This window comes from Topomyia yanbarensis, chromosome 2 (assembly GCF_030247195.1).
Source record: "Topomyia yanbarensis strain Yona2022 chromosome 2, ASM3024719v1, whole genome shotgun sequence".
In the NCBI taxonomy this organism is placed as follows: Eukaryota; Metazoa; Arthropoda; class Insecta; order Diptera; family Culicidae; genus Topomyia; species Topomyia yanbarensis.
Genome location: NC_080671.1, coordinates 159875109 through 159901957, shown reverse-complemented (window position 1 = coordinate 159901957; position 26849 = coordinate 159875109). Strand labels below are relative to the sequence as shown.

At 39.1% G+C, this 26849-nt stretch overlaps 1 protein-coding gene across 1 annotated transcript in view; it reads right to left on the bottom strand.

The window, feature by feature from the left end:
* Positions 1-1501: 1501 nt before the first annotated feature.
* The window catches only part of LOC131681906 (neural cell adhesion molecule 1-B-like), a 967955-nt gene continuing 942607 nt past the window's right edge, over positions 1502-26849 (bottom strand). The window contains exon 16 of the mRNA XM_058963004.1: positions 1502-3579. Within this exon, the coding sequence (XP_058818987.1) occupies positions 3160-3579 (420 nt within the window). The 3' untranslated portion in view covers positions 1502-3159. The remainder of the gene's footprint in view (positions 3580-26849) is intronic.

The following is a 26849-nucleotide window of genomic DNA, read 5'->3' as shown; positions in this document are numbered from 1 at the left end:
CGACCATTTTGCATAAATCGCATTTGCGGAACCTCGAGATGATTTTTTAGAAATTTGATTTATTCTACAAATGTGCTTATCTTTCATTATGAGGTTGAGCACCACGACTTTTCGAACATCGTTTTTTTTTGGGACAGCCTACCAACCCATATTCTATTATTCACACACCGACTAAAGAAAGACAGTTGTCACCTAAAACAAGATATTAAATAAAAGATATTGTCCGGCAGATCCAAAATCACGACAATGCACTTGATTTAATTAAATGTTTTTGCCAACAAAAATCTTGTTCTTCGGTTTACACATTTTTCAAAAAAATGCGCTCCAAAACAACATTCGCCCCTAGGGCACGCACATGAAAACTGAGAAAGGCAAAATTTTGTGAGATAGAACACAGCTACTTGACAGCCATGGAAATGGTATATACGCTTTTCATAATATTACCATAGCTGAGAAACAGCTGGGGGTGCGAATTGGTCAGCGGTCCGAATTGGCCCACTAACCTTACTAATTTCGTACTTATCACCATATACACAACTAAATCTAATTGTCTTCTAGTATTTGTTTAACTGCCATCAATTTAATATCTAAAACATGTGGCTAAATTCAAACAAAAAGAAACAGAGGTGAATCAGTGCGGTAAATCTATTCACCATACCCTGAAGAATTTTATAAGATCTCTGACAGCCCCATTTTGAAAATTTTGACGACTGTCGGAATTTTGCCGGATTCCAAATTTTCTTAAAGGGACTACAATTTTTTCATATGGCACGTACATATCATTGCCTCGCTGTTTCTTTTTTCAATTTCCATGTTAAAGGAACTTCAAAGAGAAATGACGAGGTACTACTGAGAAATATTGTTTCTTATTAGTCTGCCTACGTTACATCTAAGTTTGCGATCGGCCATAATTGCAACCTGGGCCAGTGTGAACAAAGAAAAGACTGAATGGTAAAAACATTTAGGCTTAGAAAAGAAAATCCAGCACAAATGAAATGTTTTCCTTGACATCCCGGGACACCAGGACAATCAGTTAAAAACCAGGACATGTGCTGGGAAGCCAGTAGGTATGGTTACCCTACCTAACCTTATCACTTCTCCAAACGTTCCCATCAGGAAATAAAGGATAAATAAATCATGGTAAGGAACAAATCTCCGATCAACATGAAGAACGTGCCATTTGAGCCAGTCGCTACCGATTCCCATCAATATGCGTCAGTTCTACTTGAACCGCCCATAGACGTAAAGCCAATAGAAAAGTAGTGAGAGTCATTGAGCCATTTTCCTATCGCACAATGCCTTTCGTTCCCTTAGGCATACACTAATTTGTAACAAACTCGCAAAAGAAATGCGATAGTATTGTATAACGAACAGCAAAGGTTCAAAGCTGCACCCTTGGGGAATGTTAGTTTTCAAGAAGAATAGTGATGATATGCTGATATCTAATCTCACACGCAGAAATCTTCTGTGTATTCGTATGAGAAATTGAAACGAATCATGTGGATCTTTTCAGAAAGAGTGTTTTATATTTGTGTCTTTTTTATAACAATGTTTTTGTCTTACAATTTCTTAGTTTTCTAAATGATGTTTCTTATTCGGTTGATTTCGCTTCACAATGACCAACTTACTCTCTATAGGGTCATTCACTGTATGTACATCTGGAAATTTTTTCCCGTCTAACTTTGGATACACTTTCTCCTCTCAGCTCGTTCAACAGGTTCCAAAACATATGCAAAAATGCTAATGGATAGGATATGTAGGGCAACCAATATGTATAGTTTTATCACACAGTCCTTTCACTATAGGGATAAACTTGATGCACCAAAACTGAACAATACAATTGTCTAATTTAAAATGTAATGACCAGTGGATGGAAGATTGTTCGATTTTACTTTCTAGGATATGGTTTTCTTGGCACATACGCAATTGAATTTTAAAAAATCCATCCTTCGAATGCTCCTTAATTTCATTACATAAATAAACTCATTTAATGCATTCAACGTTACTTTTTTTCTATGGTTAACGGAGGCACCGGGCAATTATACATATTATACTTGCTTGCTCTGTATAACTGAAGTAAATAGGAACACGGTCAAACGAAGTCAGTATCACTAAGTTGTATTTGCTGCATTCCCATGTTTTCATTTCTCGGGAACTCTTCTACAATAATTTATTTAACACGCCTGCAGACTGTTTGCGTAAAGGTACCGCTTGAACGCTTCCGTTGTATTTTTTTTTTTTGCAGTTTCTCTATTTTTATCTCCCGTACACAAAAATACATAGGTACATAAACTTTGTCCACTTTTTGTTTGTTCACATTGTATTTCTCACAGGCATTAAGAGCGGTAGTTTTTGTGATTTTTTTTATCAAATGTAGGCAATGGAATAAATGCTGTGTTCTTTCGCGCTTTATTCATTCTTGCCTTGGAAGTTTTTTTTTCACTTAGTAAATTTATAATTTACATATTGTTTTCTTTGAATCAAACGTTTTCGAATTTTGATCGTAACTCGCAAATAATCACCAGTGTGGGAACTGTTATAGTTAGCTATCTCGGTAACTGAAATCTGGTATTTTACATTCAAGACATTCGGTTCGTATGATAATTATCAGAACTATCAAACAAGATACCGATTGTTTCCATCACTGTCTACTGTCCCGGCCACATAGCAAAACTAAACATATGCAAAATTGATTGTAGTGTAAAATCGTTGCAAAATCATAATCTAGTAACCAATTTCCAGTGGAAAATATTTAATTATCAATACTTTTCACAAAAAATTATATTTGACTGCAAGAATATAATCTTGAATCTTGTAATAAACTTTCAATCGGGTTATGTTTGCATTTTTGAAATCTTCTGATTCTATCAGCTGAAGAAGTTATATCAAAGTAGGTCGAGCTACTTGTCAATGTGTTACTTAGCAAAAATTAGTCATGGGTTGGGTTGCTAAACGCCGTTTGATTTAAAATTTAGTTTCCAAATAGTTATAGTTTTATTTAGTGGAATTTATACTCGCCTAATCTAACACTACAGAACTATCATCCATTTTGATACACACATTCAGAAATACAAACACGCAGAAAAGATCCGCGGTCGACTGAGGAAGTTTTGGCATTTCCTCTCGTCGCTCGTAGCCCTATACACTAAGGAACAACAACTAAACGCAGCTCTCCGGCACCCTAGTGGTCATTAGCATATTTTTGATAGTATGTACATTGATGTCGTAATCGTTTGGATTTATCCCTTGCGCTCCGGTACTGCTGTCCGGTCCACCGTTGGGCAATAGGCCGCTTGATTGATGATGCCCTGCGCCGTACAGTGCTATCGTTGGACCGGTTGCTACCGGGGGGCCCAGTGCGGTAACCGCACCAGTTCCCGATGTGTAGTACGCCCCGAGCTTAAGGCTTGCCGAGGGGTCACCGCATTGATTAATATTCGGATGTAATTGATTTACCACCGGCGTGGATGTCGCACTGCCGCCGAGCCCGGTTCCGATGCCCCCGATGTGATGAGCCCTGCCCGCCGGGGGTATCAGCAGCTCCGTTGGTCGTATATCATGATTCGGGTATCGGTCGTACTGTCAGAGGTGAAATAGAGAGAGAGACAGAGAGAAACAACGGTTATTTAATTGATTTTCAAATCACGTGCAATTAATTTGCAAACGGGTGCCGCCGGTGCTGCCAGATGGTTTAGATAAATAATCGCGGAATGGTTTGAGATTAGTTATTGGCATAGGTTTGGATAGTTTGGAAATTAATAATCGCTATGGGAATTTCAACAATATGTCGCTATGCACAGATACTGCTACACTATTTTTCTAATCGATGAATCTTTAGTACAAATGAAGTGAATCACAAACAGACTCGGTTTAAGAGACTCGTTGTTTACGGTGAACGAACTTCCAGCTTATCACCATTTCCGAGGACATTTCTTTTGTTAGTGGAAACTTTGTCACTGCGACCACTATTCAAGTTATCTTTTGTGAGCGCCCCTGTTTGCTCTACATGTTACAAGTTGCCCGAATCCAATGTAGTTGGAAGCGAGTTGTTTGTTTGCCCCCATGTATGGTCCCAACCGGGTAGTACATTATTAACCTTTACAGTACCAAGCTAAAATTTTTCTGAAAATTTTGTTTAAATTTTGTTCTCATTTCGTCAATTTTTGACCGAATTGGATGGAACCGGCTTTAAAAGATCTGGAATTTAGTCCAGATTCTATATACCGAGTAGTGTTCAAATCCGTGGACCGGTTTCGGAATTAATCCGAATTCCCTTGGGGTATATCCGGCATCCCAGTGGGGTGACGGACGAGTTTTGAAGAAACATCCCATAAATTTAAGTAATTGTATTTTGAAATGTGCTACATATGACTATTTCCCATTGATCCTTCACAATAGACATGAATTGGACCAATCTTGGCCACCGGAGAACTGTTCCGGGAGAACCTAAGAAAATGTATATATTTTTCTATCATTCCAGCGATTTGGGTTCATAGCTTTATACGAAATGCGAAGTTCTTCCAATCATACGGTTCTACAGCTCCCTCAAGGCCATTCCGGCACCGGTTCCGTACGGATGGACATTTGACGCCATTTTGGAAACCAAGATGGCGGCTTCCGGTTACCACAAAACAGTGAAAACCACCATCAATATGGGTGTCATTCGAAAGGGTGTGGTCAATAGAAGACAGAAATTGATTTTTGATGCCATTTTCAAAACCAAGATGGCGGTTTCCGGTTATCACAGTGCAGTGCAAACCACCACCAATAATGGCGTCATTGTAGCTTCCGGTTACCACAAAACAGTGAAAACAACCATCAATATGGGTGTTATTTGAAGGAGGAAATTTATAATTGACGCCATTTTCAAAACCAAGCTGGCGGTTTCCGGTTACCACAACAGTCAAAAGTATTGTCAATATGAGTGTCATTCAAAAGGAGGGGGGGTCAATAGAAGAAATTGATTTTTTCGCTATTTTCTAAGCAAAGATAGCGGCTTCCGGTTTCCACAAGGCAGTGAAAACCGCCGTCAATAATGGTGTCATTATAAAGCGGGTGGTCAGCAAAAGACGAAAATTGGTTGTTTACGCCATTTTGAAAACCAAGATGGTGGCTTCCTGTTCCAAGGAAACAATGAAAACCATTGTCAGTATGGGTGGCATTTGAAACGGGGTGATCAGTAGAAGACGGGAATTGATGATTGACGCCATTTTGAAAACCAAGATGGCGGCTTCCGGTTTCCACAAAACAGTGAAGACTGTCATCAAGATGGAAGTCATTTGCGAGTGGATGGTCGGCAGATACGGATATTGATTGACGCCATTTTGGAAAGCAAGATGGTGGTACCACAAAATAGTCAAAATCATCATCGGTATGGGTTTTATTTAGAAATGAACGGTCACCCAAGTAGCAATTTTTCACACCAACAATAAGTATGTGCTGTTGTGACAGACAACTAGCTTTCTTCGTGACTCAAAAGGTACAGATTTAGACTAATTTTCAATATAGTTCAGCGAAACTTTTAAAACTTGCTCCCGTTTCGTAGTCATTACTATGCGAGAATAACCGAATTAAATCATATTGTTGTCAATATGTTGAACGTAGATCTCAACAAGATTAGTTCATTCTTGCCGATGTTCACATGGGCTATCAATCGGCAATATTATTATAATAATAATTTTCGATTTGGACATGTGTATTTTTCCTCGTTCAATACTGCGGATCGTGATCGTGCGTTGCATTGGAGATGTATTTGTTGATTCACGCGTTCGTGGTTGGTGTCGGTGTCGGCTTCATAGTGTGGTATACGTGCAGGTGTGTGGGGCTTCTTCGATGACTTCATCGTTTATGGAGTGATTGCTGGCCTCAATTAAAGCAGTGGACGATATCAAGAAGTTTTGACTCGTGAGCCGCTGCCGAATAATGTGCTGTGGAAACGACGGCGACTGGGATGTGGCGGTTGCCTACTTTTTTCTTTACTTTGTAAGTAAGGGTTTTCCACTACTCGAGTTCTTGTTTTCCCGGCGTACCCTTCTTTTCAGGGCGGCCTAGATGTTTCTACAGAATTACGGATTTTCGTTTCACAACAAAAAAAGGTAAATAAACTAATAGATTTACCAACTTTTATTCCACCAAATCTCCACTTTGCTGCACTCTGTCGATGAAGTTGATCAGCTGCTTCTGACGATGGCGGGAAGGCGGGCGGTTTCTTCCGACCGGCCGGGAACACAACGGCCGCGTTCTCCTGCTGGTGTCGTTGGCTGCGCCGGCAGCGGTCCTTGACTTTTAGCTAGGGAGGTGAGCTTGGCTCCTTTGTTGGAACCTCCCTAGCGACGATGGCGAATTATCGCCGGATCTACTCGCTCCCCGCGAGAGATCCCAGAAGTCACCGCAGTGTACTTCCCAGGGAGCACCTTTGGCCACCCTGTTTCGCTTTCCTTGAAGCTTAGCTGTGAGAGAGAGCTAGGCTCGTTCGGCTGATCCTTCACAGCGAAAGCGGAAAGACGTCTTCTGGGTCCTTTATACTTAGCCGGGGAAGCGAGTTGCTCCTTGGTGCTTAGCTTCCTTTTCCGGCGACCCGATACCAAAACAATTGAGTACCCGAACCACGGGTCGGCTCTTTTCGAACGGGCTTGTCACCGTCGCACACGCGCACTTCACCGCACTGGTTATTGTGGCTGGAAACTGTCCCGGAAAAACAAAAAAACTCGGGGCGTCTGTTCGATGCCGTGGTCCGCCACTATCTAAAAACCTCGATGGCCGCCTTCTCCACGACACGAAAAAACAAACACCAACACCAAAAAACTGTACCGCCGTATAGCTATGTGTAGCATATCCAGCACACTTATTGCAGCAAGAGGAGAGCGGTTGCCTATCCAACCCCTTTGTTTCTTGTATACAAACTTAAAACAAAAATTAGTACACCTATCTGATTACACAAAACCGTTCGACGATTGTAAGGACGTGACCCCTATCGGCCTACCCCTGAGTCGATTCCTAGTCCCACCAGGAGTACTTGCTCTAAATTTGAAGCAAATCGGACAAGTCTAGCTACCGGACCAACGTGCCTGAAGTTTGTATGGGATTTTTTCGACAATTTATATGAAGAAAACCCAGCTCGCATTTTCACCGCTAGGTGGCACAGTATGCATCGAATTATCACTGTAAGTGAAAATAAGAAATATAATTTAATTGTGTACAACTTTGTCGAAGACTGCTAGTCAATTCGGCTTTGTTAAAAGAAGTTATTAAACTTTTAGCGAAGTGGTGTCTGAGTCAGTTTTGCGTGGGGTCTAGCAGTGCGTGGTAGTGTATCGGTACTAGGTTCTAACATACTAAACGTTTTTGTAGAATAATGGTTAGATTTAGCTGAATAGTATGTTCATAAGAATTGCAATACATAATACGAGTTATGTCTTGGTTAGAAAATTTTAGTGCCACCTGTGACCGCATAGATGGCGCAAACACTAACTTTTCAACGGAGAGAGATAGAAATTAGGTGTCTTCTACAAATATCACCGGTTCTATTTACTATAGAATCCATTCGAAAAATGGTTTTTGAAGAAAATTGCTCAAGGAGCTTAACTTTTCGCGGCAGTGATGCCAACTATGCGATTTTTTTCAGTTAAATATTAAAAGTTTTTTTTTTTTCTTATTACAAATATTTTAATTTTGAAGATTCTAATGCCATCGTGTTCTGTAGATATTTTTACATAAAAAACACTTATAATCTCAATATAATTTGGGCGCATCCTGAGATGCACCGTTTTGAAGGGAAGAAATCGAATTTTCTCATATAAAAATCCATTTTTATTGGCCAAAATTGAGAAAATCTTCAAACAGTCATAAAAATTGACCCTGATCTGCTAAAAAGCAACCAAAAACGTAATTTTTCCTAATTTCTTGTCAACTTCACGATAAATTATGTGTGAACTTAGAATACTCAAGTTAGTTTTTTTTATTGTTGTGCGCCTGCGATTTTATATGGGAAATAGCGTTTTTTTTGCTTCAAAATATCGCTGATTTGCTATTTGGCTGAAAAAATCGGATAGTTGGCAGCACTGCCACCAATAACTAATATATTTTCTAAACTCCTTGAACAATGTTCTTCAAAACCCATCTTACGGTTTGGTTCTAGAGTAAATAGAACCGGAAATATGTTCAAAAGGAAATCAAGGGTTTTGACAATTTGCCAAGACGGGGGGGGGGGGGGGGGGGTGCTCCCATTACCCGAGGGGTGATTGAATAGACACAAAAATTTAGGTTTTTATATATTGGCCCTAGATGAGCAATTCCTTCAAATTTGATTCAAATCCGTGAAGGTCGATTACACGTGCCTTGATCACTGCGCGTGGAATGACCCTTACATACACACCTAGAAAAAATAGTGTAAATTTACGTCTCCTGACCCTGACATATACGAGCATCAAAAATGACTTAGTTTTACGTTTGATTTTAATTTCACATGACGTTTAATTTCGTAAATCATGTAATTTTACTCCACATACAGCGTTTGTTCTGAATGGTAGGAAGTGTAATTTTATGTTATTGCGCATGTAAAGTATACGTTTCATGTAAAATCAAACGGAACACGGCAATGTTCCGTCATTTCCTAAATTACGGTTTGTTGAATTGTGTCATGTTTGCAATTACGTCAACGATAAAATTCAAATTTTTTTGGTGTGTAGAATACATGGGAATTGAGAGGGACCATCAAGCCACCTGATTGAAACGCTTTGGGCTGGAAGAGTGGAGTAGCCAGATTCTTGTTGCTAACATTTCGTGAACATTGCACAGGATTTTCTCCCCACCTATTGAGGCTACTTTTTATAACAATGGCTTGCATTGTAATTGGCTTATATGGTCTTGTTATTGGAAGCAAAAGCTTCCGTAGTACATGTAAGCGAAGTCACTTTCCGACTACGCAATTCCTTTTTGGCCCTTCGTACAGTAGCATGCTGAGTATGGTCAGAGAGTAATGCTTGAACACGTCATGCTTGTCGTGTAAAGATTGCTCAGTGCTATGGAGAGTGTTCCTGTTACAAAGGTGGTAGTACCACCGCCACCACTATATCTACTGACCACCCCTTTCAAATGACACCCATACTTATGGTTTTCACTGTTGTTTGTAGTAACCGGAAGCCACCATATTGGTTTTCGAAAATGGCGTTAAAAATAATTTTATGACTACCCCTTTCTGATACCTATACTGATGATAGTTTTCGCTGTTTTGCAGTAACAGGAAACCGCAAACTTGGTTTTCAAAACTGCACAAACAATCAATTTCGTACTACTTCTCACCAATCCCTTTCAAATAACACCTATATTGATGGTAGTTTTCAGTGCTTTTTGGAAACCGGCAGCCGCCATATTGGTTTTCAAAATGGCGTCAATCATCAATTTCCGTCTCCTGCTGACACACCCCTTTCAAATGACACCCATATTGATGACGGTTTTCACTGTTTCTTTGGAACAGGAACCCGCCATTTTGGTTTTCGAATTGGCGTCAAAAACCAATTTCCGGCTTTTGCTGATCGCTAGCGCTTTACAATGACGCCATTATTGGTGGTGGTTTGCACTGCACTGTGATAACCGGAAACCGCCATCTTGGTTTTGAAAATGGCATCAAAAATCAATTTCTGTCTTCTATTGACCACACCCTTTCGAATGACACCCATATTGATGATGCTTTTCACTGTTTTGTGGTAACCGGAAATCCCCATTTCTTTTCAAAATGGCGTCAATTATCAATTTCCGGCTTTTGTTGACCGTTCTCTTTCAAATAACACCCATATTGATGGTGGTTTTCACTGTTTTGTGGTAACCGGAAGCCGCCATCTTGGTTTCCAAAATGGCGTCAAATGTCCATCCGTACGGAACCGGTGCCGGAATGGCCTTGAGGGAGCTGTAGAACCGTATGATTGGAAGAACTTCGCATTTCGTATAAAGCTATGAACCCAAATCGCTGGAATGATAGAAAAATATATACATTTTCTTAGGTTCTCCCGGAACAGTTCTCCGGTGGCCAAGATTGGTCCAATTCATGTCTATTGTGAAGGATCAATGGGAAATAGTCATATGTAGCACATTTCAAAATACAATTACTTAAATTTATGGGATGTTTCTTCAAAACTCGTCCGTCACCCCACTGGGATGCCGGATATACCCCAAGGGAATTCGGATTAATTCCGGAACCGGTCCACGGATTTGAACACTACTCGGTATATAGAATCTGGACTAAATTCCAGATCTTTTAAAGCCGGTTCCATCCAATTCGGTCAAAAATTGACGAAATGAGAACAAAATTTAAACAAAATTTTCAGAAAAATTTTAGCTTGGTACTGTAAAGGTTAATGTAGCTGAGGATCCGTTTGGGACAGGTATGCCATATCTTGTGAGGCGTCATAAGATGTCTTCCGAAGAATCGCTCCCTTCGAAGAAATAGTACTGCACACTGGCAGAGAAAATTTTCCGAGCTCTCGGGCTCGTAGTTACAAAATCGACAAATGTCATCTTGACTTTTGCCAATTTTTTTCAGATGATACTTAGCAGGACAATGTCCTGTAAATAAACCTGTGATTATACGTAAGTCTTTACGTTTTAGATCCATTAGTTTTTTGGCTCTCGTTGTATCTGGATGTATGAATTTCTTAGTTTGTCGAGTGCCTTCTACGCTATGCCAGTCGTTTAGTAGTTAGTGTCTTGCTCAACCCAAAAGTTCTAGTTTAACAGCACAGGTAGATATACCTAGAAATGGTTCTGGTTCAACAAACGTGTTTGATGAACCACGCCTGGGTAATTCGTCGGTCACTTCGTTACCATCGATTCCTTGGTTGCCAGGTACCCCGAATATCATTACTTTATTCCGAGTTGCCAGTTGTTGTAAAGATGTGATGCACTCCCAAGCCAGTTTGGACTCACATTTCGATGACCTTAATGCCAACAGTGCTTCTTGGCTGTCCGAGAATATTGCGATTTTTGCATGTCTGTAGTTTCGTTCCGTACATACCTCCGGGCAAGTGTATATTGCATATACCTCTGCATGGAAAACTGTAGGCCAATTTCCCATTGATATCGCTTCTTTAATTCTTCGTCAGTAGACTCCCGAGCCAGTCAGCTCACCCATTTTAGAACCATCCGTATACAATGATATTGTACCTTGAGGCAGTATAGGACCCCTTACCACAGACTAACAGACATACCACTTAAAAACAAAGCTTCGCCCGTTTTAACGTTCATTTTAAATATATTGTGGTCACATTTGAAATTATGGCACCACTGACATATGAACATTGTTGAACAAGCATATGGGGGATAGATCACTAGTGAAAAATTGTTCCCAAAACCTGAGGGGTAACCTACCAGTAAATGAGTGTTTGGGACTGTGAATAAAAGGTGGAGCTAGTGTTCTGGGAAAATTGTCGGACCGATGTTTTTGAGGGAATTCCCTCATAGTGTTATGTCTGCTAGTCTGTGCCCCTACATCCCACATCTGACGATCCACTACGTGGACCTCATATGAGATATCGAAGTTCGGTTTAGCTTCCATTTTATCTTGAACGGTTGTCAAGACAGGGTTTCCGAGGACATTAATAATTTACTTAATAGAAAAACCTGAAAACTGGAAACTGAGATGCAGAATACTAGCACAAAGTCCTAATAAAAATGGTTGGTATTCGATAAAGAAATGGACGTTTTATAATTTATGCACGTTAAAAGGCTCAAAGCATTGTTTTATATGTCATAACGTCCGAGGTCATGAGGGGTGGTATGTTGCAGCGTCTGGGACATTATGACTTACAAGAGTGTGTTATAAGATCCGAAAGCAAGAATGTGTCAAACATTCTTTATTCTTGTGTCACAAGTCCGACAGTAGTCCTGCGTCATAATGTCCGGAATCTTATGACGCACATTGATATTGTGATGTGATGATAAACGAACAGGAACTTTCCAGGTCATACAGATTTGATATTAGGACACGATTGTTATGCGTCATAATATTCGAAACTATTGATGTGTGACAGTGTCCATGAAATCGCCTGTGACATTAGATCCACAAGCCCCACCGTAGACTAACAGACATAATACTATGAGGAAATTCCTTCGATCCGCCTATTCAGCCAGAAAACGAGCTCCACCTTTTATGCACGGTCCCAATCACTAATTTGCCAGTGAGTTATTCCTCAGGCTCGGAAATAGTTTTCACTAGTGGCCTATTCACCGTATACTTGTGGGTATGTCAGGGGCGCTGGCGCCATCATCGAATCGGGCTCAAATTCTACAAAGCTTCTGCTCACGAAATGGTTTCTGGCCGACGTAAGTTTGTTATCGCGAATGAAAAAATCGGTTAAGAATGCTTTGAGGCAGTGGTGGCGCTAGGGTTTTTGCCGCTAGGGGCAAAACGTTAAATTTGCTAGCCTTATACATAATTTTGACTAACTAAACTATTTCATCAATGCAGTTGTTCGCGTATATGGATGAACATTGTTACAAAATAGTTAACAACAAGAAGGATTACTTTGAAATTTATCTAGTTTTTTTCACTCTATGTATTCTTTTTATGAAAACTGATTTTAAAAACATCAGAATTGCTCGAAACTTTACCTGATGTTGAAATTCTTTGAAACTTGGTAGCGGCGCCACAAATTTCATTTTTTGCAGGGTTTTCATAAATAATTTATAATCTTGCAAAATGAAACCATTTTCAGACATTTTCTTAATAAAACCAAAATCGTTTATTGGGCTTTTATTGAACTGTTAATAAATAAATGAATATATATGATAAAAGCACGGATCAACTTAAAAGAAAGGAATTTCCTGTCTTTTTTATCAATTTGCAATTTGGAATCAACAGAATAAAGCGCATTCAAACTTTACCTAGAAACCTTGCTGCAGCGTTACGTATGACGGTGCAAAGTGAGGCTACGACTCTGTTTACTCGAATACACTTAACCGTCATTTGTCCGACAGGGAACTCCTTTGTATAGATTTTAATGTATGTACACACCAAAAAATAATGAAATTTAAACGACATGTAAATCAATACGAATGTAAACAAACAACGATTGAATCAAAAATTTGATTGAACATTACGTTAAAATCAATTGGAGCATCAAACAGCATACAATTTTACACTTTCATTCGTGTAATATTACATGTCATTCATTTTACAGCAGTATTCGAGTAAAAATACATAAGAAGCGCATTGGTTTTCCATTTAAAGAAACTGTAATTTTCAATCCACATTAAAAATTTTAAGAAATTTCGTTGAAGAAAGCTCGAAAAGTCGTGTGTGTTTGTGGTGGAATTTAATTTTACATTTATATTCATGCTCCAAATATGTGCATGAAAATAAACTTAAAATTACAAAATATTTTTTTTACTATAGTACTCTTTCCTGGTACTTAGTGACATCTTAGAATTTCTCCAAGTATATCTGGATCCGATCTGGACAAATTTGGATGTTTTGGATTCAGGAATTCAACCGTTTTTAGAAACTGTAAAAATTTATCTGGTTCCCGGTACTTCGGATTTCCAGAGGTATGTTCCAATACTGGGATATTATTTTTGAATTTCAATGGAATTCTGGCATATGGGTGTCAAAATCTGTGGAATTGACTCAGGAGACTGCAACTCATTGTTATGGGAACATTTGATGAATTAACCCCGCCACGATCTTTCCGGAGCAGGTACCCGCAAGGCCGCGAGTGTCCGTTACGAGGTCAAATCGTCATATGATCCAGTAACGGTAAGAAAAAACCTTCTGAAACAATTCCAAGAATTTTGATATGTATAGCAATTTATTAGCATTTACAAAATTTTTCCAGTACTGGAATATCCTTCCGGAAATTCGGATTAGTGGGAACCAGATGCTTCCACCGTCGGGTTCAATTACAAAGCTTCTAAATGTGGATGGTTTCCTGAATTCAAAACATCCAAAAGTTTTCTAAATCGCCCTGGGAGACAGCTTTGTGTACGGATAGAAACAACAAAGAGTGCTATTGGAAATGAGGTACTATAAGTCACATGGCTTCCAGGGGATCGACCGAATTCTGCACGACGAACTGCAAACTCGCAACTTCGGGGTCGTAGCATTGCAGGAGCTTTGCTAGGCGGGACAGAAGGTGTGAAAAGCGGGCATCGAGCAGACACATTCTACAAGAACTGCAGCCCAACAAGCGAGTTGGACTTTATGGTGCTGGACAAGATTCGGCCACGCTTGATCAAGTAACAGCGAGAGAACGTGTGCAGTGAAAAGCAAAAGCCCGTTTCGTCAATTATCGTATCATCAACGTACACTGCCCACACAAAGCAAGACCAGCGAGAGAGAAAGATGCATTTTCGGCGGAGTTGGAGCATTTCAATGACAGCTGCTCACGGTGGAATGTTAAGCTGATTTACGGCGACATAAACGACAAGATTGATCAGTAGGCAAGGTACAAACCAGTGATCAAACCGGACAGTTTGCACTCCGTTACGAATGAAAAGAGACAACGATGCATGATCTTCACAGCCATCCGAGAAATGTTAGTACAACACTTGTCGAGCCTGGATGTCGGAGTTCAACATATATCAGCTACAATCGTGCTACGGCAATACGCGCAGCAGCCGGCGACGGCACTACCAACGAAAGAATAGGCCACTGGGTACTCTTGAGGGTGGCTGGAGCAACTTTTGAAGCACTGTAGGTAGCACTACTGAGTTGAACAGGACAATAAGGCATAAGCGAGAATGCTGCAGCACCGTACGAGGGTGAACGAGAAACGATACAGACAAGTGTGGATCAGAGAATTCGGATTCGGACAAAAAACGGTAGATCATGATAACGAGGCGATGGAGCTATACGACGATAATAAGACACGGAAGTTCTACGAGACGGCGAATCGTTCTGGCGAAGGTAACGTGCCACAAGTCGATATGTTTGAAATGATCCAGTATTATGATGAACATCTTAATGGCGATTCGGTAGATGATGATAGTAGTGCGCGATCAACCCATGGACGCGCGCAACCGGCGACAGATTCTCAACACCGGATCTAGTTGAGGTTCACAAGGAGATCGAATGGTTGAAGAATAATAAAGATCAACTGTCATGTGACCTGTTCTAACACGAAGGGGGTAATTGGTTAGAGCACTCTCCTGGGTGATTTAGAAGATTTAAGGGGATGGGACTTTACCGGACTTGTATGTTGAGCATAGTTAGAATAGTTAGCAAAGGAGTTACAAAAAGGAGGAAAGCTGGATTACTGTAACTACCGAGCAATGACACTGCTTAATACCTGTAAGTTGAGGGGAGTATTATTTGTCATCGCCTATCTCATATAGTAAGGGAGTTCATAGAGCAATCTTAAATAAATTTCACTGGTTCAAGCCTTAGAGAAGAGTCACGAATATCACTGACACGATTGATCAAACCGAAAATCGATCGAGTGATGTGCTTCGTCGGATTATCACGGGCTTTTTCTAGTCATTTTGAATCTCGGAAAAGATTACGGCAAGGTGATTCGCCTGTCTATTGTTCAATATTGTTTTCGAAGATGTGATAAATTTATTAATAAATATATAAATAAATAAATAAATAAGTAAATAAATAAATAAATAAATAAATAAATAAATAAATAAGTAAATAAATAAATAAATAAATAAATGAATAAATAAATAAATAAATAAATAAATAAATAAATAAATAAATAAATAAATAAATAAATAAACAAACAAATCAATGTCATACGATCGAGTGCTTAGGTAGGATATGCGTTGCAGCTAGCAAATATCTAACTAGTGCAGGCAGAAACTCTGTCTTCGAATTTTCACTGAAGTTGGGTATCTTTCTTATTATGTTATCTTTGATCGCGTTGATATTGTGGCACGCAGCTTTAAGACGATCGTGGAGACATACGTTCGACTGAAGGTTTAAGGGGGGGGGGGGGGTGGTAAGAGTTTCATCAAGGAAAAAATCAGGCAAAGCAAATTGACCAAAACTTTTGTCAATTATGTTTATCATTTCAATAACATTCTGTAATTTTTTCGTGCAAAAATATCGACAAGCGACTCGGCGACGAAGATTTTTGTAGAACATCCCTAGAAATAACACGATTTGCGGTGTTAACTGCCATTCAAAAACTTTCGATTTCTTTCAAATTTTGCATACACATTCTACGTAAAAATACCCAACCCCTACGTTCAGTTTTTGAGATAATTTTTCGATTAAAGGGGTTTTTACTCAAAAAATGGCGGAATTTTTGTTGAAAAATTGAATTTTTTGCTTCAAATGAGTAAAAAACCCTCTTAATTGAAAAAATATCACAATAAGCTTCTTCACCGAGTCGCTAGTCGATATTTTTGTGCGAAAAAAAACAGAATGTTATTGAAATGATACATTATAATTAACAAAAGTTTTGGTCAATTCGCTTTATCCAAAGTTCTAAAAAAAATCGCAAAAAAGTGTTTTTTTTCTTGCTGAAACCCTTATTCCCCCCCCCCCTTAAGCAAAATGAATTGAGTTAGCAGTAAATACGTCAAAAACAAAATACAAAAGAGCAAGAAGTTCGAAGGAATTGATTCGTTTGATAGCAACAGGTGGTGGATGAGCTCGTGTGCTTTAGATCACTGGTGACTGATGAGCACACCAGCAGAAAAATTTACCGATGTATTTTGTCAGGTAACTGACAGGTAATTTGGGCTCTGTTTTTCGGTCGAACAAAGTACGCCACGGTTCTAAGCAAACCAACTACAAAATGTTCATTGGGCCGGTTGGCCAAAGGGCTATGCAGGCGAAATTGCAACGTACCCTTGCTATTTTCGAACGTAAGGTGTAGCGAATGATCTGTAGTCAGATGCAGTTGGAATGCGGCATGTGGAGATGGTGTGTGAACCACGAATTTCAATAGTTGTTGGGAGAACTATCTATAGTTAACACGTCAAAATAGCGGATGACAACGCGGCAAAAATGGTTCCCAAAACTAGTACGACTGGTACAAGTAGGCACAGTGAGCAAGGTTGGTCGACCAAGATAAAGGGAACCTGAGGAGATTTCGTGCTCTGCGAAGCTGGTAAGAGACTAAAATAGAGTTAACACCAAGATCAAGGCGTTGTTAAAAACCCATTGCAACAAAATAAAAACAATCTAATATTTACTTCAGGGCCAACGTAAGTTGTGGTCCTATCTCATTATAGTTAGACGGAAAAAAATGAAAGTCGGACTTTTGTGAAATAACAAACATGTGGTAACAACAAAAATCCCTTACAAATATGCTTTTGCAATAACATTGTTGAAACAACGATAAACAAGGGTATCGAAGATGCCACTGAATATAATCTTTACATTTGTATCATGTTAAGTATTGGAAATTCCCGAAAGTTTGGAAAGGTTATTGACAATCAACAAAACCGTCTAACGTGTATATTTGCCACAATTAGGCAGTGGTAATATAAATATAGCGAAAGCTTATATGCATAAGAAAAATAAACATTCAATTTACTTAAAATTACAACAGTAAGAACCCAATTTTTTCTGGTTCCTTATTTGTGAGACAAAAGAGGCAGTCTTTGCCTTTTTTCTTTATTTATTTAACTACAGTAAAGAGGCTATTACAGATTTATTCTGAAAAATAGTAAAGTTATTATTAAACGAAGAGACACACCATTTGTTTTCAAATGATTTCTTTTTACATTTGCTAAGATCGTTACGTTTGAGGTTTATGTTCAGCTACATATTGGTTTGCCCCCTTCACCCCCCCCCCCTTGCGCCGCCACTGCTTTGAGGAATCAGCGTTATAGCCAAGAACAAGTAGCTCTATCCAGAATTGTCGTAGATGGTCAGTGTGGTCAAAGTGGCTTTTATTGGTGATAATTATACGGTAACTCTCAGATCGATTGGTGACCGAAATATACAAAGATCGCCCTGATAAGCTAAGGGTAGTGGTAAACAGTCTAAAGCAGGTAAATGATATTGAGCCTTTTAAGAAGTTACCGCGTCTACATACCTGCAAATAAAGTCGAAATTGATGATGTGGTTACCAATTTGAGCTTGAATTGCATGAATCTGTTGAAGCAGGACATTGACCGTTTAAGGGATTACATGCTTCAAACAGTGGACCAACGGCAATAGGTCCTATGTCATCTCCGAATCATATTGAGTGACCTTCGTCTGGTACCCTGTATACAACTATTTCCATTTTGACAAGATTCAAGTTTCCTATTTTGTACATTAATTGGAAGCACACAATCACCCACTTTAGTAATAAGATTCGTTGTGGAAAATACAGTGAGAATCGTAGGGACTTGTGGAAAGACTGTCGGTAAGTGTCTCTACTGTGGGGAACGTTTACATGATCCCTAGACATTCCTCGCATATATTGCAAACAGAAATTTCGCTCCAACAGCAATGCACTGTGTACTGTATATCTATTAAAAAATCAATTTCACTTTACAATCTCCGATAAGAAACTACAAATTTGTTCAAGGTCTACTGTCAATGTACTTTGCCACTGTTCTATAACTAAATAAATAAAAAACTCATTCCAGAATGTTTGAACCTTCGTACATATTTTCCGAGCTTCGATAATGAAAAAAAAAGTAACACAAGTTTCTTATTGAACTTGTGCTCAGCACTAACCGTTGAAACGTACCGCTGAGTAGAAGTTAAATCAATCACTGCACAGCTTACTTCCAACACTTGTTATGCTTCGCCCGGTTGGTTGCACAAATGCACATGCTTAGAATACTTCTTCGATCTTCGTGTTCGGATCCTTCACCCTGTCCGGTAGTTTTGACAGAAGACAAGTGTTTGATTTTCTCTGCAACACTCTCGGTTCGTTGTGTAGCTGCTATTTACAAAAACAACCGAGAAAGTACAATCGATTTCTCTATCAACAACCGTGTCTTACACCCGGCACAAGACATGAAAATTTAATAGCTCTAAAATATCAATGAAACTCAAGTCAAAGCAAAAGCCCAGCACTCGTGCTGCCGTTGTGTCGGTTTTGCGAAAGGGGTGTCCGGGTGTAGAGCTTTTCGCACCAGGGCAGTTCTAGCTTTGTAAGACGAACGCCAGAGCAAGAAAATGGGTATACACAGTAGGTAGTTCCGAACGAGTCCAACATCGACATTCTTCGACAATCGGTGGTTGGTTCAAGGAGAAGGGGAGGTATGTTCCCGTCCTACCCAGGGCAACATGTGCCTCAGTATGGAACGAGTATCCCGAGTATCCCGATTGTTGTATCGTACGCCTAATATAAACTTCACGTACTAGGTCTGTCCGTTTTGTACATACCACACCCAAGCTATTTATCGTTCAAGTTCAATATGCCATCGTTCTGCCATGGAATGGAATTATAGACGGAATACACGAATCGTTTGTGTATGTGGAGAAAAACAATAAACGAAAGTACATTTGTTAGGATGTCAGCAGCTTGCTCACATGCCGTCGAATGATGATGCGGAGGAGTAGGAAGTGTACGTAAGTGTATGGAATTCGTGCGAACAGGTTCCCATTTTCGCCTCATCTGGGACATGGGGTAATCACAGTTTTTGAGCTGTTTCTACCACTGCAGCAGACAACGAGGGATTTATTCAGGTGAAAAAGCTTCTCTTTCATTCGCTCAGGTAACAGGAGTAGGGACATAAATCACACAACGTTGAAATTGTCATGAATTTCATAGTATATTTGACTCTTCAGTTCTCTAAGCTTCTATCGAATTAATTTGAACAGAATAATCCAGACACTCGTTTGCCAGTTCAGTTCCAGAGTTTTTTCAAGTGTACCATTCTCCTTCCATGAGTCACCCAGGTGTGCTCTTTGTTTCGGAGAAAATCCAATATAAATCCAGAAATAGGCACAAGATTCAATTTGACTGTATAATCACAGTCCGTTTACAGATTTGAAATTGTGATGAAATGTTGATGAAAAAGCATGAATGATTCTCCTGTGCCCAATTAGTTTGTTCTCGTCCGTACAAACCTGCTTATTTGGCCAGTGAGCTGCTGTTAACAATAACATTCCATTAGGGTATTTCCATTGACAGCCCAAACTCCTCGAACAACTGATACAGTGCTACAACCTTGGCTACAATCCACTTAGCGTTTCCTTTAGTTAAATTTTGAGGTGGACGCTTGGTAGTTTGTTCAAAGGAAAATTCTAGAGCAAGTATGCGAGCTTATCAAAACTTTCATCCTTACTCTAGAATTTTCCGTTTTGTTTTGGAGCCCAAAGAGGAACAATTTCTTTTTGAGTGTAAAGTGTATCAAGTTGTTCGTTAGGATAATTGTACTCAAGAAATTCACGAATCGCAAAAGAATCTATGAGATATGTTTACTTTAAAAATATTTTCTCGTGCTTACCATATTAAGAGAAAAGTAAAATATAAACATTTGTTTTCAACTAATTTGATTTACTTCTAAGAAAATGTTTTATTGTGGAAATATTTATAATGGCTACCGTTTCTTGGAAAAGTTAAATCTTTAAGCCAAATTTATTTTTAAATCGATCGCTGACATTGTCGTTCTCACTCACTCACGCGAGAAGGGGATTACCCGATGTTCATCTTTTCCGGATAAGATGAGTCGTACAGTTAGAGCGATCCAATATGCCTGCCTAACGAACAATCTCTTCTCTTGCATCATCGTCGAACGTGATATATGTTATACAGAAAGAGTAAGGTAATGTGCATGTGCAAAGAGTAAGATAATGTGCAAGTCCTATTATGCCCTGCCAAATAACACTGGTCAACACTGGATTGCGCTTCGACACAAAACCAAAAATTATTCGAAGTGTGGGGTCCTTAGCAATCTGTGGTGAGAAAGCTTTTGAAAAAAAAATTGGAACGAGGCTCGCAGCTCGAAACCAAAGTTTGTATGGAGAGCTAAGGATGTTCAATAGGGAAGATTTCAATGAAAATAGTCATCTTAAATTTTCACATAAAATCATATATAAAATGCTTTTTACACCGAAGAAAGAATCTCAGTAGGATATCAGGGGTGCTACGTTCAAAATTTCAATTTTTATTATCTTTGAAATGTTGAAAATCGAACATTTCGTTTCGATGAAATATGCTTGCAGATCAGTAGCTTGATCCTCTCTTGCAACTTTCGACTGATATGTTCCTGGATAGTTCCATGCACTGGCTTTGCACTTTCGAACAGAAGTGCAAAAAACTGGGTAAGTTCCATAGACATTTCTGCTCCAAAGTGCAAAACCAATGAGCTCCACTACATATCAGGAATCAGTAGTGTCTGGCTCAAATGGCACGTTCCCCATGTTAATCGGAGATTTGTGCCTTGCAAAGAATCTTCTTTTCATCATTTCCTGATGGGAAGGATTGGGGAAGTGGTAAGGTTAGGGGTAAGAAAAATAACGACACAGAACAATTAAAACAGGGCATTCTGCACCCCCGCACAGTGTCGCCTAGCCGGACAAAACCTGAAAATTTTATTTTATATTTTTCATGATTTCACATTTTTCTCTGTTTCTTACCAGGTTGAATAGAGTCTTCTCGAAATATCAAGTCCCGAGGACGATTTTTAGAGAACTTCAAAGGTGAAATAGATGATGAATTCAGAGCAAACTGTTTTCAAACCTAAGTTATTCAAATTAATATATCTTTTTAGTTAAAATTCCGATTAGGGTCGAACTGATTTCATTTGAAAGGACTGGACTTATAGCTGCCATTCGATTTAGTCGATACAAGCCTTTCTTCGCGCTCAGACATGAAAGCAAATAACAAATCGTGCAATAATTTAAAGTTATAATGTTCAAAGTGGCTGTACTTGTTTTTGAAACAGTTCGGAAAGATCGCTTGTTGTTCATGATACTTGAAAATTAGTGTACTTTCCGAAAATGAATATCTTATTTTGCCCCTTTCTGCCTCGAGGTATGAAAAAGCTGATTTTTCATGATATGACTGAAGGAGACGCATGGTAGCATTTGATTACCCAGGGTTCGTAATATGATTTATAGATGTGTCGTATCATTATCAACAATTGAAAAAATGTGTATTCTACTCAAAAATTCACAGCACCTAATATTTTGAAAATGAATTTTCGTATATATTCGTGAATGTTGAATTTTCGAATCCTAAGTACCAAAAATTTGAGGTAATAAAAAAACAAAAAATAAACATCAAATATAAATTCAGCGTCACAAAATTATCCTAATGTGAAGTTTTTATCAAATTCGGGCCACTTTTGATGTTTTGTCCGACTTTTGTATTGAAGATGATCAGTGCGCCCCGGATGGACTACAATAGCAGGAATTACACTTCCGGATACGTAATTGCATTACTACAGGGCAGTTACATATAAAATCATATGATGTTCCTTAATCGGAATCAAAAAAGATCACATGAATAATATTCAGCGTGCTGAATAGTAGCCATGTGATAATTGAGTTTGCAATGTCCTGTCAGTGCCCTGACTAAAATACTGCAGTTGTGCTTGGAAAAATGCAACAATTTTTTGACATTTTCGGACTCACATCCGGCAGAAAAGTCTTTGTTTGAACGTAAGTTTGCAAACTACGCCAAAGGTTGGCATGTTCGGATGCAGCCCAAAAGCGAATCTTGTGCTTTATCCAACTTATCGACAGTGGTTGAACTGTTTCTGGACCAACGAAGTCAATCGCAGTGCCAGCTCTAGCCAATTCGTCCGCCCATTTATTTCATAGGGTACCCATAGAAGGTAGATAGCATTTGAAATGCTAAGTTCTTCGATTTGAGTTCGGCATGAGATTACTAATTTCGATCTCGAATCTACCGTACTAAGTGCTTTCAGGGCAGCCTGACTGTCAGAGAGAAATTAGATGGTTTTGCCGCAAATTTCTTGTTGAAGTGCTGATTGTACGCCACACAGAATCGCAAAGATTGGAATACGGTACAGTAACTATCAAGCGAAAGAGATTGGTTTAATCTCATTTCATGACAATAGACACCAGCACCGGCTCGGCCCTCCAATAAGGAACCGTGAGTATAACAAACTACGTATTCTTCAAGTTGTCGCTCCATCCAGCCAGACAGCCATTCCTCGCGAAGTTGAATTCTCATATTGAAAGTTCAAAAAGGAAAACTATATGTGAGCGTAAGATCACTGGGAGCAACCGTATACTCATCTCAAGTATTGGGCCACAGTCTTGTGTGCCTAGTTGCACGATCTATTGGGTTACTGTTCCAGAGCGCAGTAACCTTAAGACAGTATGCACAAGAAAGTATAAACATTTGTTTTCAACTAATTTGATTTACTTCTAAGAAAATGTTTTATTGTGGAAATATTTATAATGGCTACCGTTTCTTGGAAAAGTTAAATCTTTAAGCCAAATTTATTTTTAAATCGATCGCTGACATTGTCGTTCTCACTCACTCACGCGAGAAGGGGATTACCCGATGTTCATCTTTTCCGGATAAGATGAGTCGTACAGTTAGAGCGATCCAATATGCCTGCCTAACGAACAATCTCTTCTCTTGCATCATCGTCGAACGTGATATATGTTATACAGAAAGAGTAAGGTAATGTGCATGTGCAAAGAGTAAGATAATGTGCAAGTCCTATTATGCCCTGCCAAATAACACTGGTCAACACTGGATTGCGCTTCGACACAAAACCAAAAATTATTCGAAGTGTGGGGTCCTTAGCAATCTGTGGTGAGAAAGCTTTTGAAAAAAAAAAGTGAAAGTTCAAAAAGGAAAACTATATGTGAGCGTAAGATCACTGGGAGCAACCGTATACTCATCTCAAGTATTGGGCCACAGTCTTGTGTGCCTAGTTGCACGATCTATTGGGTTACTGTTCCAGAGCGCAGTAACCTTAAGACAGTATGCACAAGAAAGTGCTTCTTGTTTCAGAAACACACGTAGTGATTTTATGTTCAAGAGCGCCTTAAGAGCAGCAGTAGGTGTTGTCGAGAACGCACCAGTTATCGCCAGGTACCCATTAGAGTGGGACATGGTTATATGAAAAAAATAAAATTTCGCTCCGAGTAACTTTTTGGGTCCCATTTAGCTCCCAGAACAACTCTGCAAATTTTTAGTTCGATCGGTGAAACTATATTTTTGCGCCCACGGTTTAAAGTTTACATGGGATTTCGTATGGGGAAAACGTCTTTTGTCACCCGTTACCTCCTAAAAATAAATGGATATCTGATTTTTATAGGAAATTTATCATGGAAATAAAGTCTAGAAGACTGCAAAACAATCTGATGCTTGTGGAAAAAGTTATTAAGCAAAAACCGATTGATGCCCTGAAGAATGATGAAAATTTTACTTTTCATAGCATCACTGCTGCTGATGGTCGAATTATATACAAAATTTTTAATTTTCTCTTTTTATATACCAAAGAAGACTCAATTTATCCCTCAAAACTCTTGCGAAGTGGCCAAACAGTATGGGAAAATGATTTAGACATATTAAGAGAATATCAAAACATAATTGCATACAATTGGACAACCAACAACAGTGGTGCTAGAAAAAATGAATATTTTATCAATCGTCAGAGCATCAATTGGTTTCAGCTTAATAACTTTTTTCTTAAGCGTCAGATCGTTTCGTAGTTTTCGAGACTACCCAAAAAGTTGCTCGGAGCTGGAATCTATTTTTTGTCCCACCCTAGTACCCATACGCCAATATTGGTTTAAAAATTGTGTAGATCCACTGAATGTGCTTGAGTTTGAGTCCCCAAGATTTGCCGAAAGACCATCTACATTGGTCGAAGGTCATGCAAGCTTTCTTGATCCTGAAATCGATGTGATAATCATCGGCGAAACCATACGTCGGAAACCCAAGCTCATTAAGTTTCCTCAACAAGCAATCGGCGACAAGGTTCCATAGAAGTGGTGACAGCACACCACGTTGAGGTCATCCGCAGACACTCAGTTTCCTTATCTCTACTTGTCTTAACGATGAGCACAGATGTCGGTTGCAAAGCATTGCGTGTATCCAGTTCGTGATATGTGAAAGTACTCCATTACCTCGTACTGCTTCTAAAATGGATTTGTGCAAACTCGTTGTTTAAAGCACTTTCAACGTAAAGAAAAGCACCTGAATTTCATGGGTTTTGCGAAAAAGCTTTTTCAATGCTGTAGACAACATTGTGTAACAGGGCGGTAGTAGACTTGCTCCGCTGATATGCATGTTGCATTGCATGCAGCGGGTGGTCGATTAAACGCTCCACTGACTTGAGAAGGAAGGGGATCAAACTGATCGGTCCAAAGCACTTTGCCTCCTCATAAGTGACGCGGCCACCTTTGAGAATGAATTTGACAGTCATTTACCACCACACTAATGGAATGTATCCTGTTGCAAGACTACAAGTAAGTACATTTTTCAAAAACATGCTTGAAGTGTTCATATTCTTTGTGTAGTAGAACAGAACTACCTGAAAAGAAGTCAGGGGAAGTCGTCTGCAGGGCTACCATATTCACAGATTTTTTGCATAATCTTTGATCACAGATTCTTTTTCACAGATGACAGATTTTTGGCATTTTGATGAAAATTTCACAGATTTCCACAGATTTTTGAAAATATTGTGATTTTTCACAGATTTTTGGGATATTTATCACAGATTTTCACAGATTTTTTTCCTGTTTCAGTCATTACAGATGGCAAAAGATTTTTTTGACCGAAGCACAGATTTCAATGTGGCATCCCTGGTCGTCAGTGATGGCTCCGTACAGCCTGAATAGTGTGTGTCAAAAAGACAGTTGAGTACTACATCTTCGTCGGACGAGTATTCACCATTAGCAATTATAATTGAACTGACATGAAAGTCTTTCGATTTCGATAGTAACTTATTTAATTTACTAGTCTCGTTGAGACTTGAGACATTTGTCTTTGAGACTGGAGACATTTGTCGTTGAGACTTGAGACATTTGAGAACGTGCAGATTTCCACTACATAAGTATTCCATTGATTCGATGCCTCTCAAATCAGGGATGCCACATTGAAATCTGTGCTTCGGTCAAAAAAATCTTTTGCCATCTGTGATGACTGAAACAGGAAAAAATCTGTGAAAATCTGTGATAAATTTCCCAAAAATCTGTGAAAAATCACAATATTTTCAAAAATCTGTGGAAATCTGTGAAATTTTCATCAAAATACCAAAAATCTGTCATCTGTGAAAAAGAATCTGTGATCAAAGATTGTGCAAAAAATCTGTGACATTACAGAAAAATCTGTGAATATGGTAACCCTGTCTCAAATTGAGATCTGAGTTGCTCCAAATTATGTGGTGGGTATTTGCATTACTGCCGATTAGGAGGGGAAACCCATTTCTGCCACAGTATGATACAACCCTTTTGAATGATGGTTTATTATGCGGCAAATATGCCGAACAATAGACGTATTTCTTGATTACGTTGTCAACAGTCATATTTACCGTGTCAGCACAAATATCGCGAGTTGTGAGGTCGGATATAAAACATGCATTAATGGCACTATTCGCAAGTATGCATGCACGAGGCATTTCACGTGGATTTGTTATGCCATTTTTTGTTGAAAGCTACATAGAAATTTACTTTATGGAAATACGGTTCTTGAACCAAAGCTATGGAAGCTTTTCCTTCCTGCACAAGGCGGAATAGATTGATAGTTGCTGTACGTCTATTTCAGATTTAAAATCACATCGGTTATTCGGTGATGAGTGAACCAATTTTCACCAACTGGACCACCCTCACATCTCCTTTAACACTTGTAATCCCCTCACCACTGCATTTCAAAATATGTTAACACGAAGAAAACATTTAACTCATGCTGATTTGTCTACTTAAATATTATGTTTTTGTTACAAGTGTGTCATCGTCGGCATGTTGCTCATCAGGTTCATGACAGTCGTGCCCTTGTAAATATGTGCCAAATGTAATAAGATTG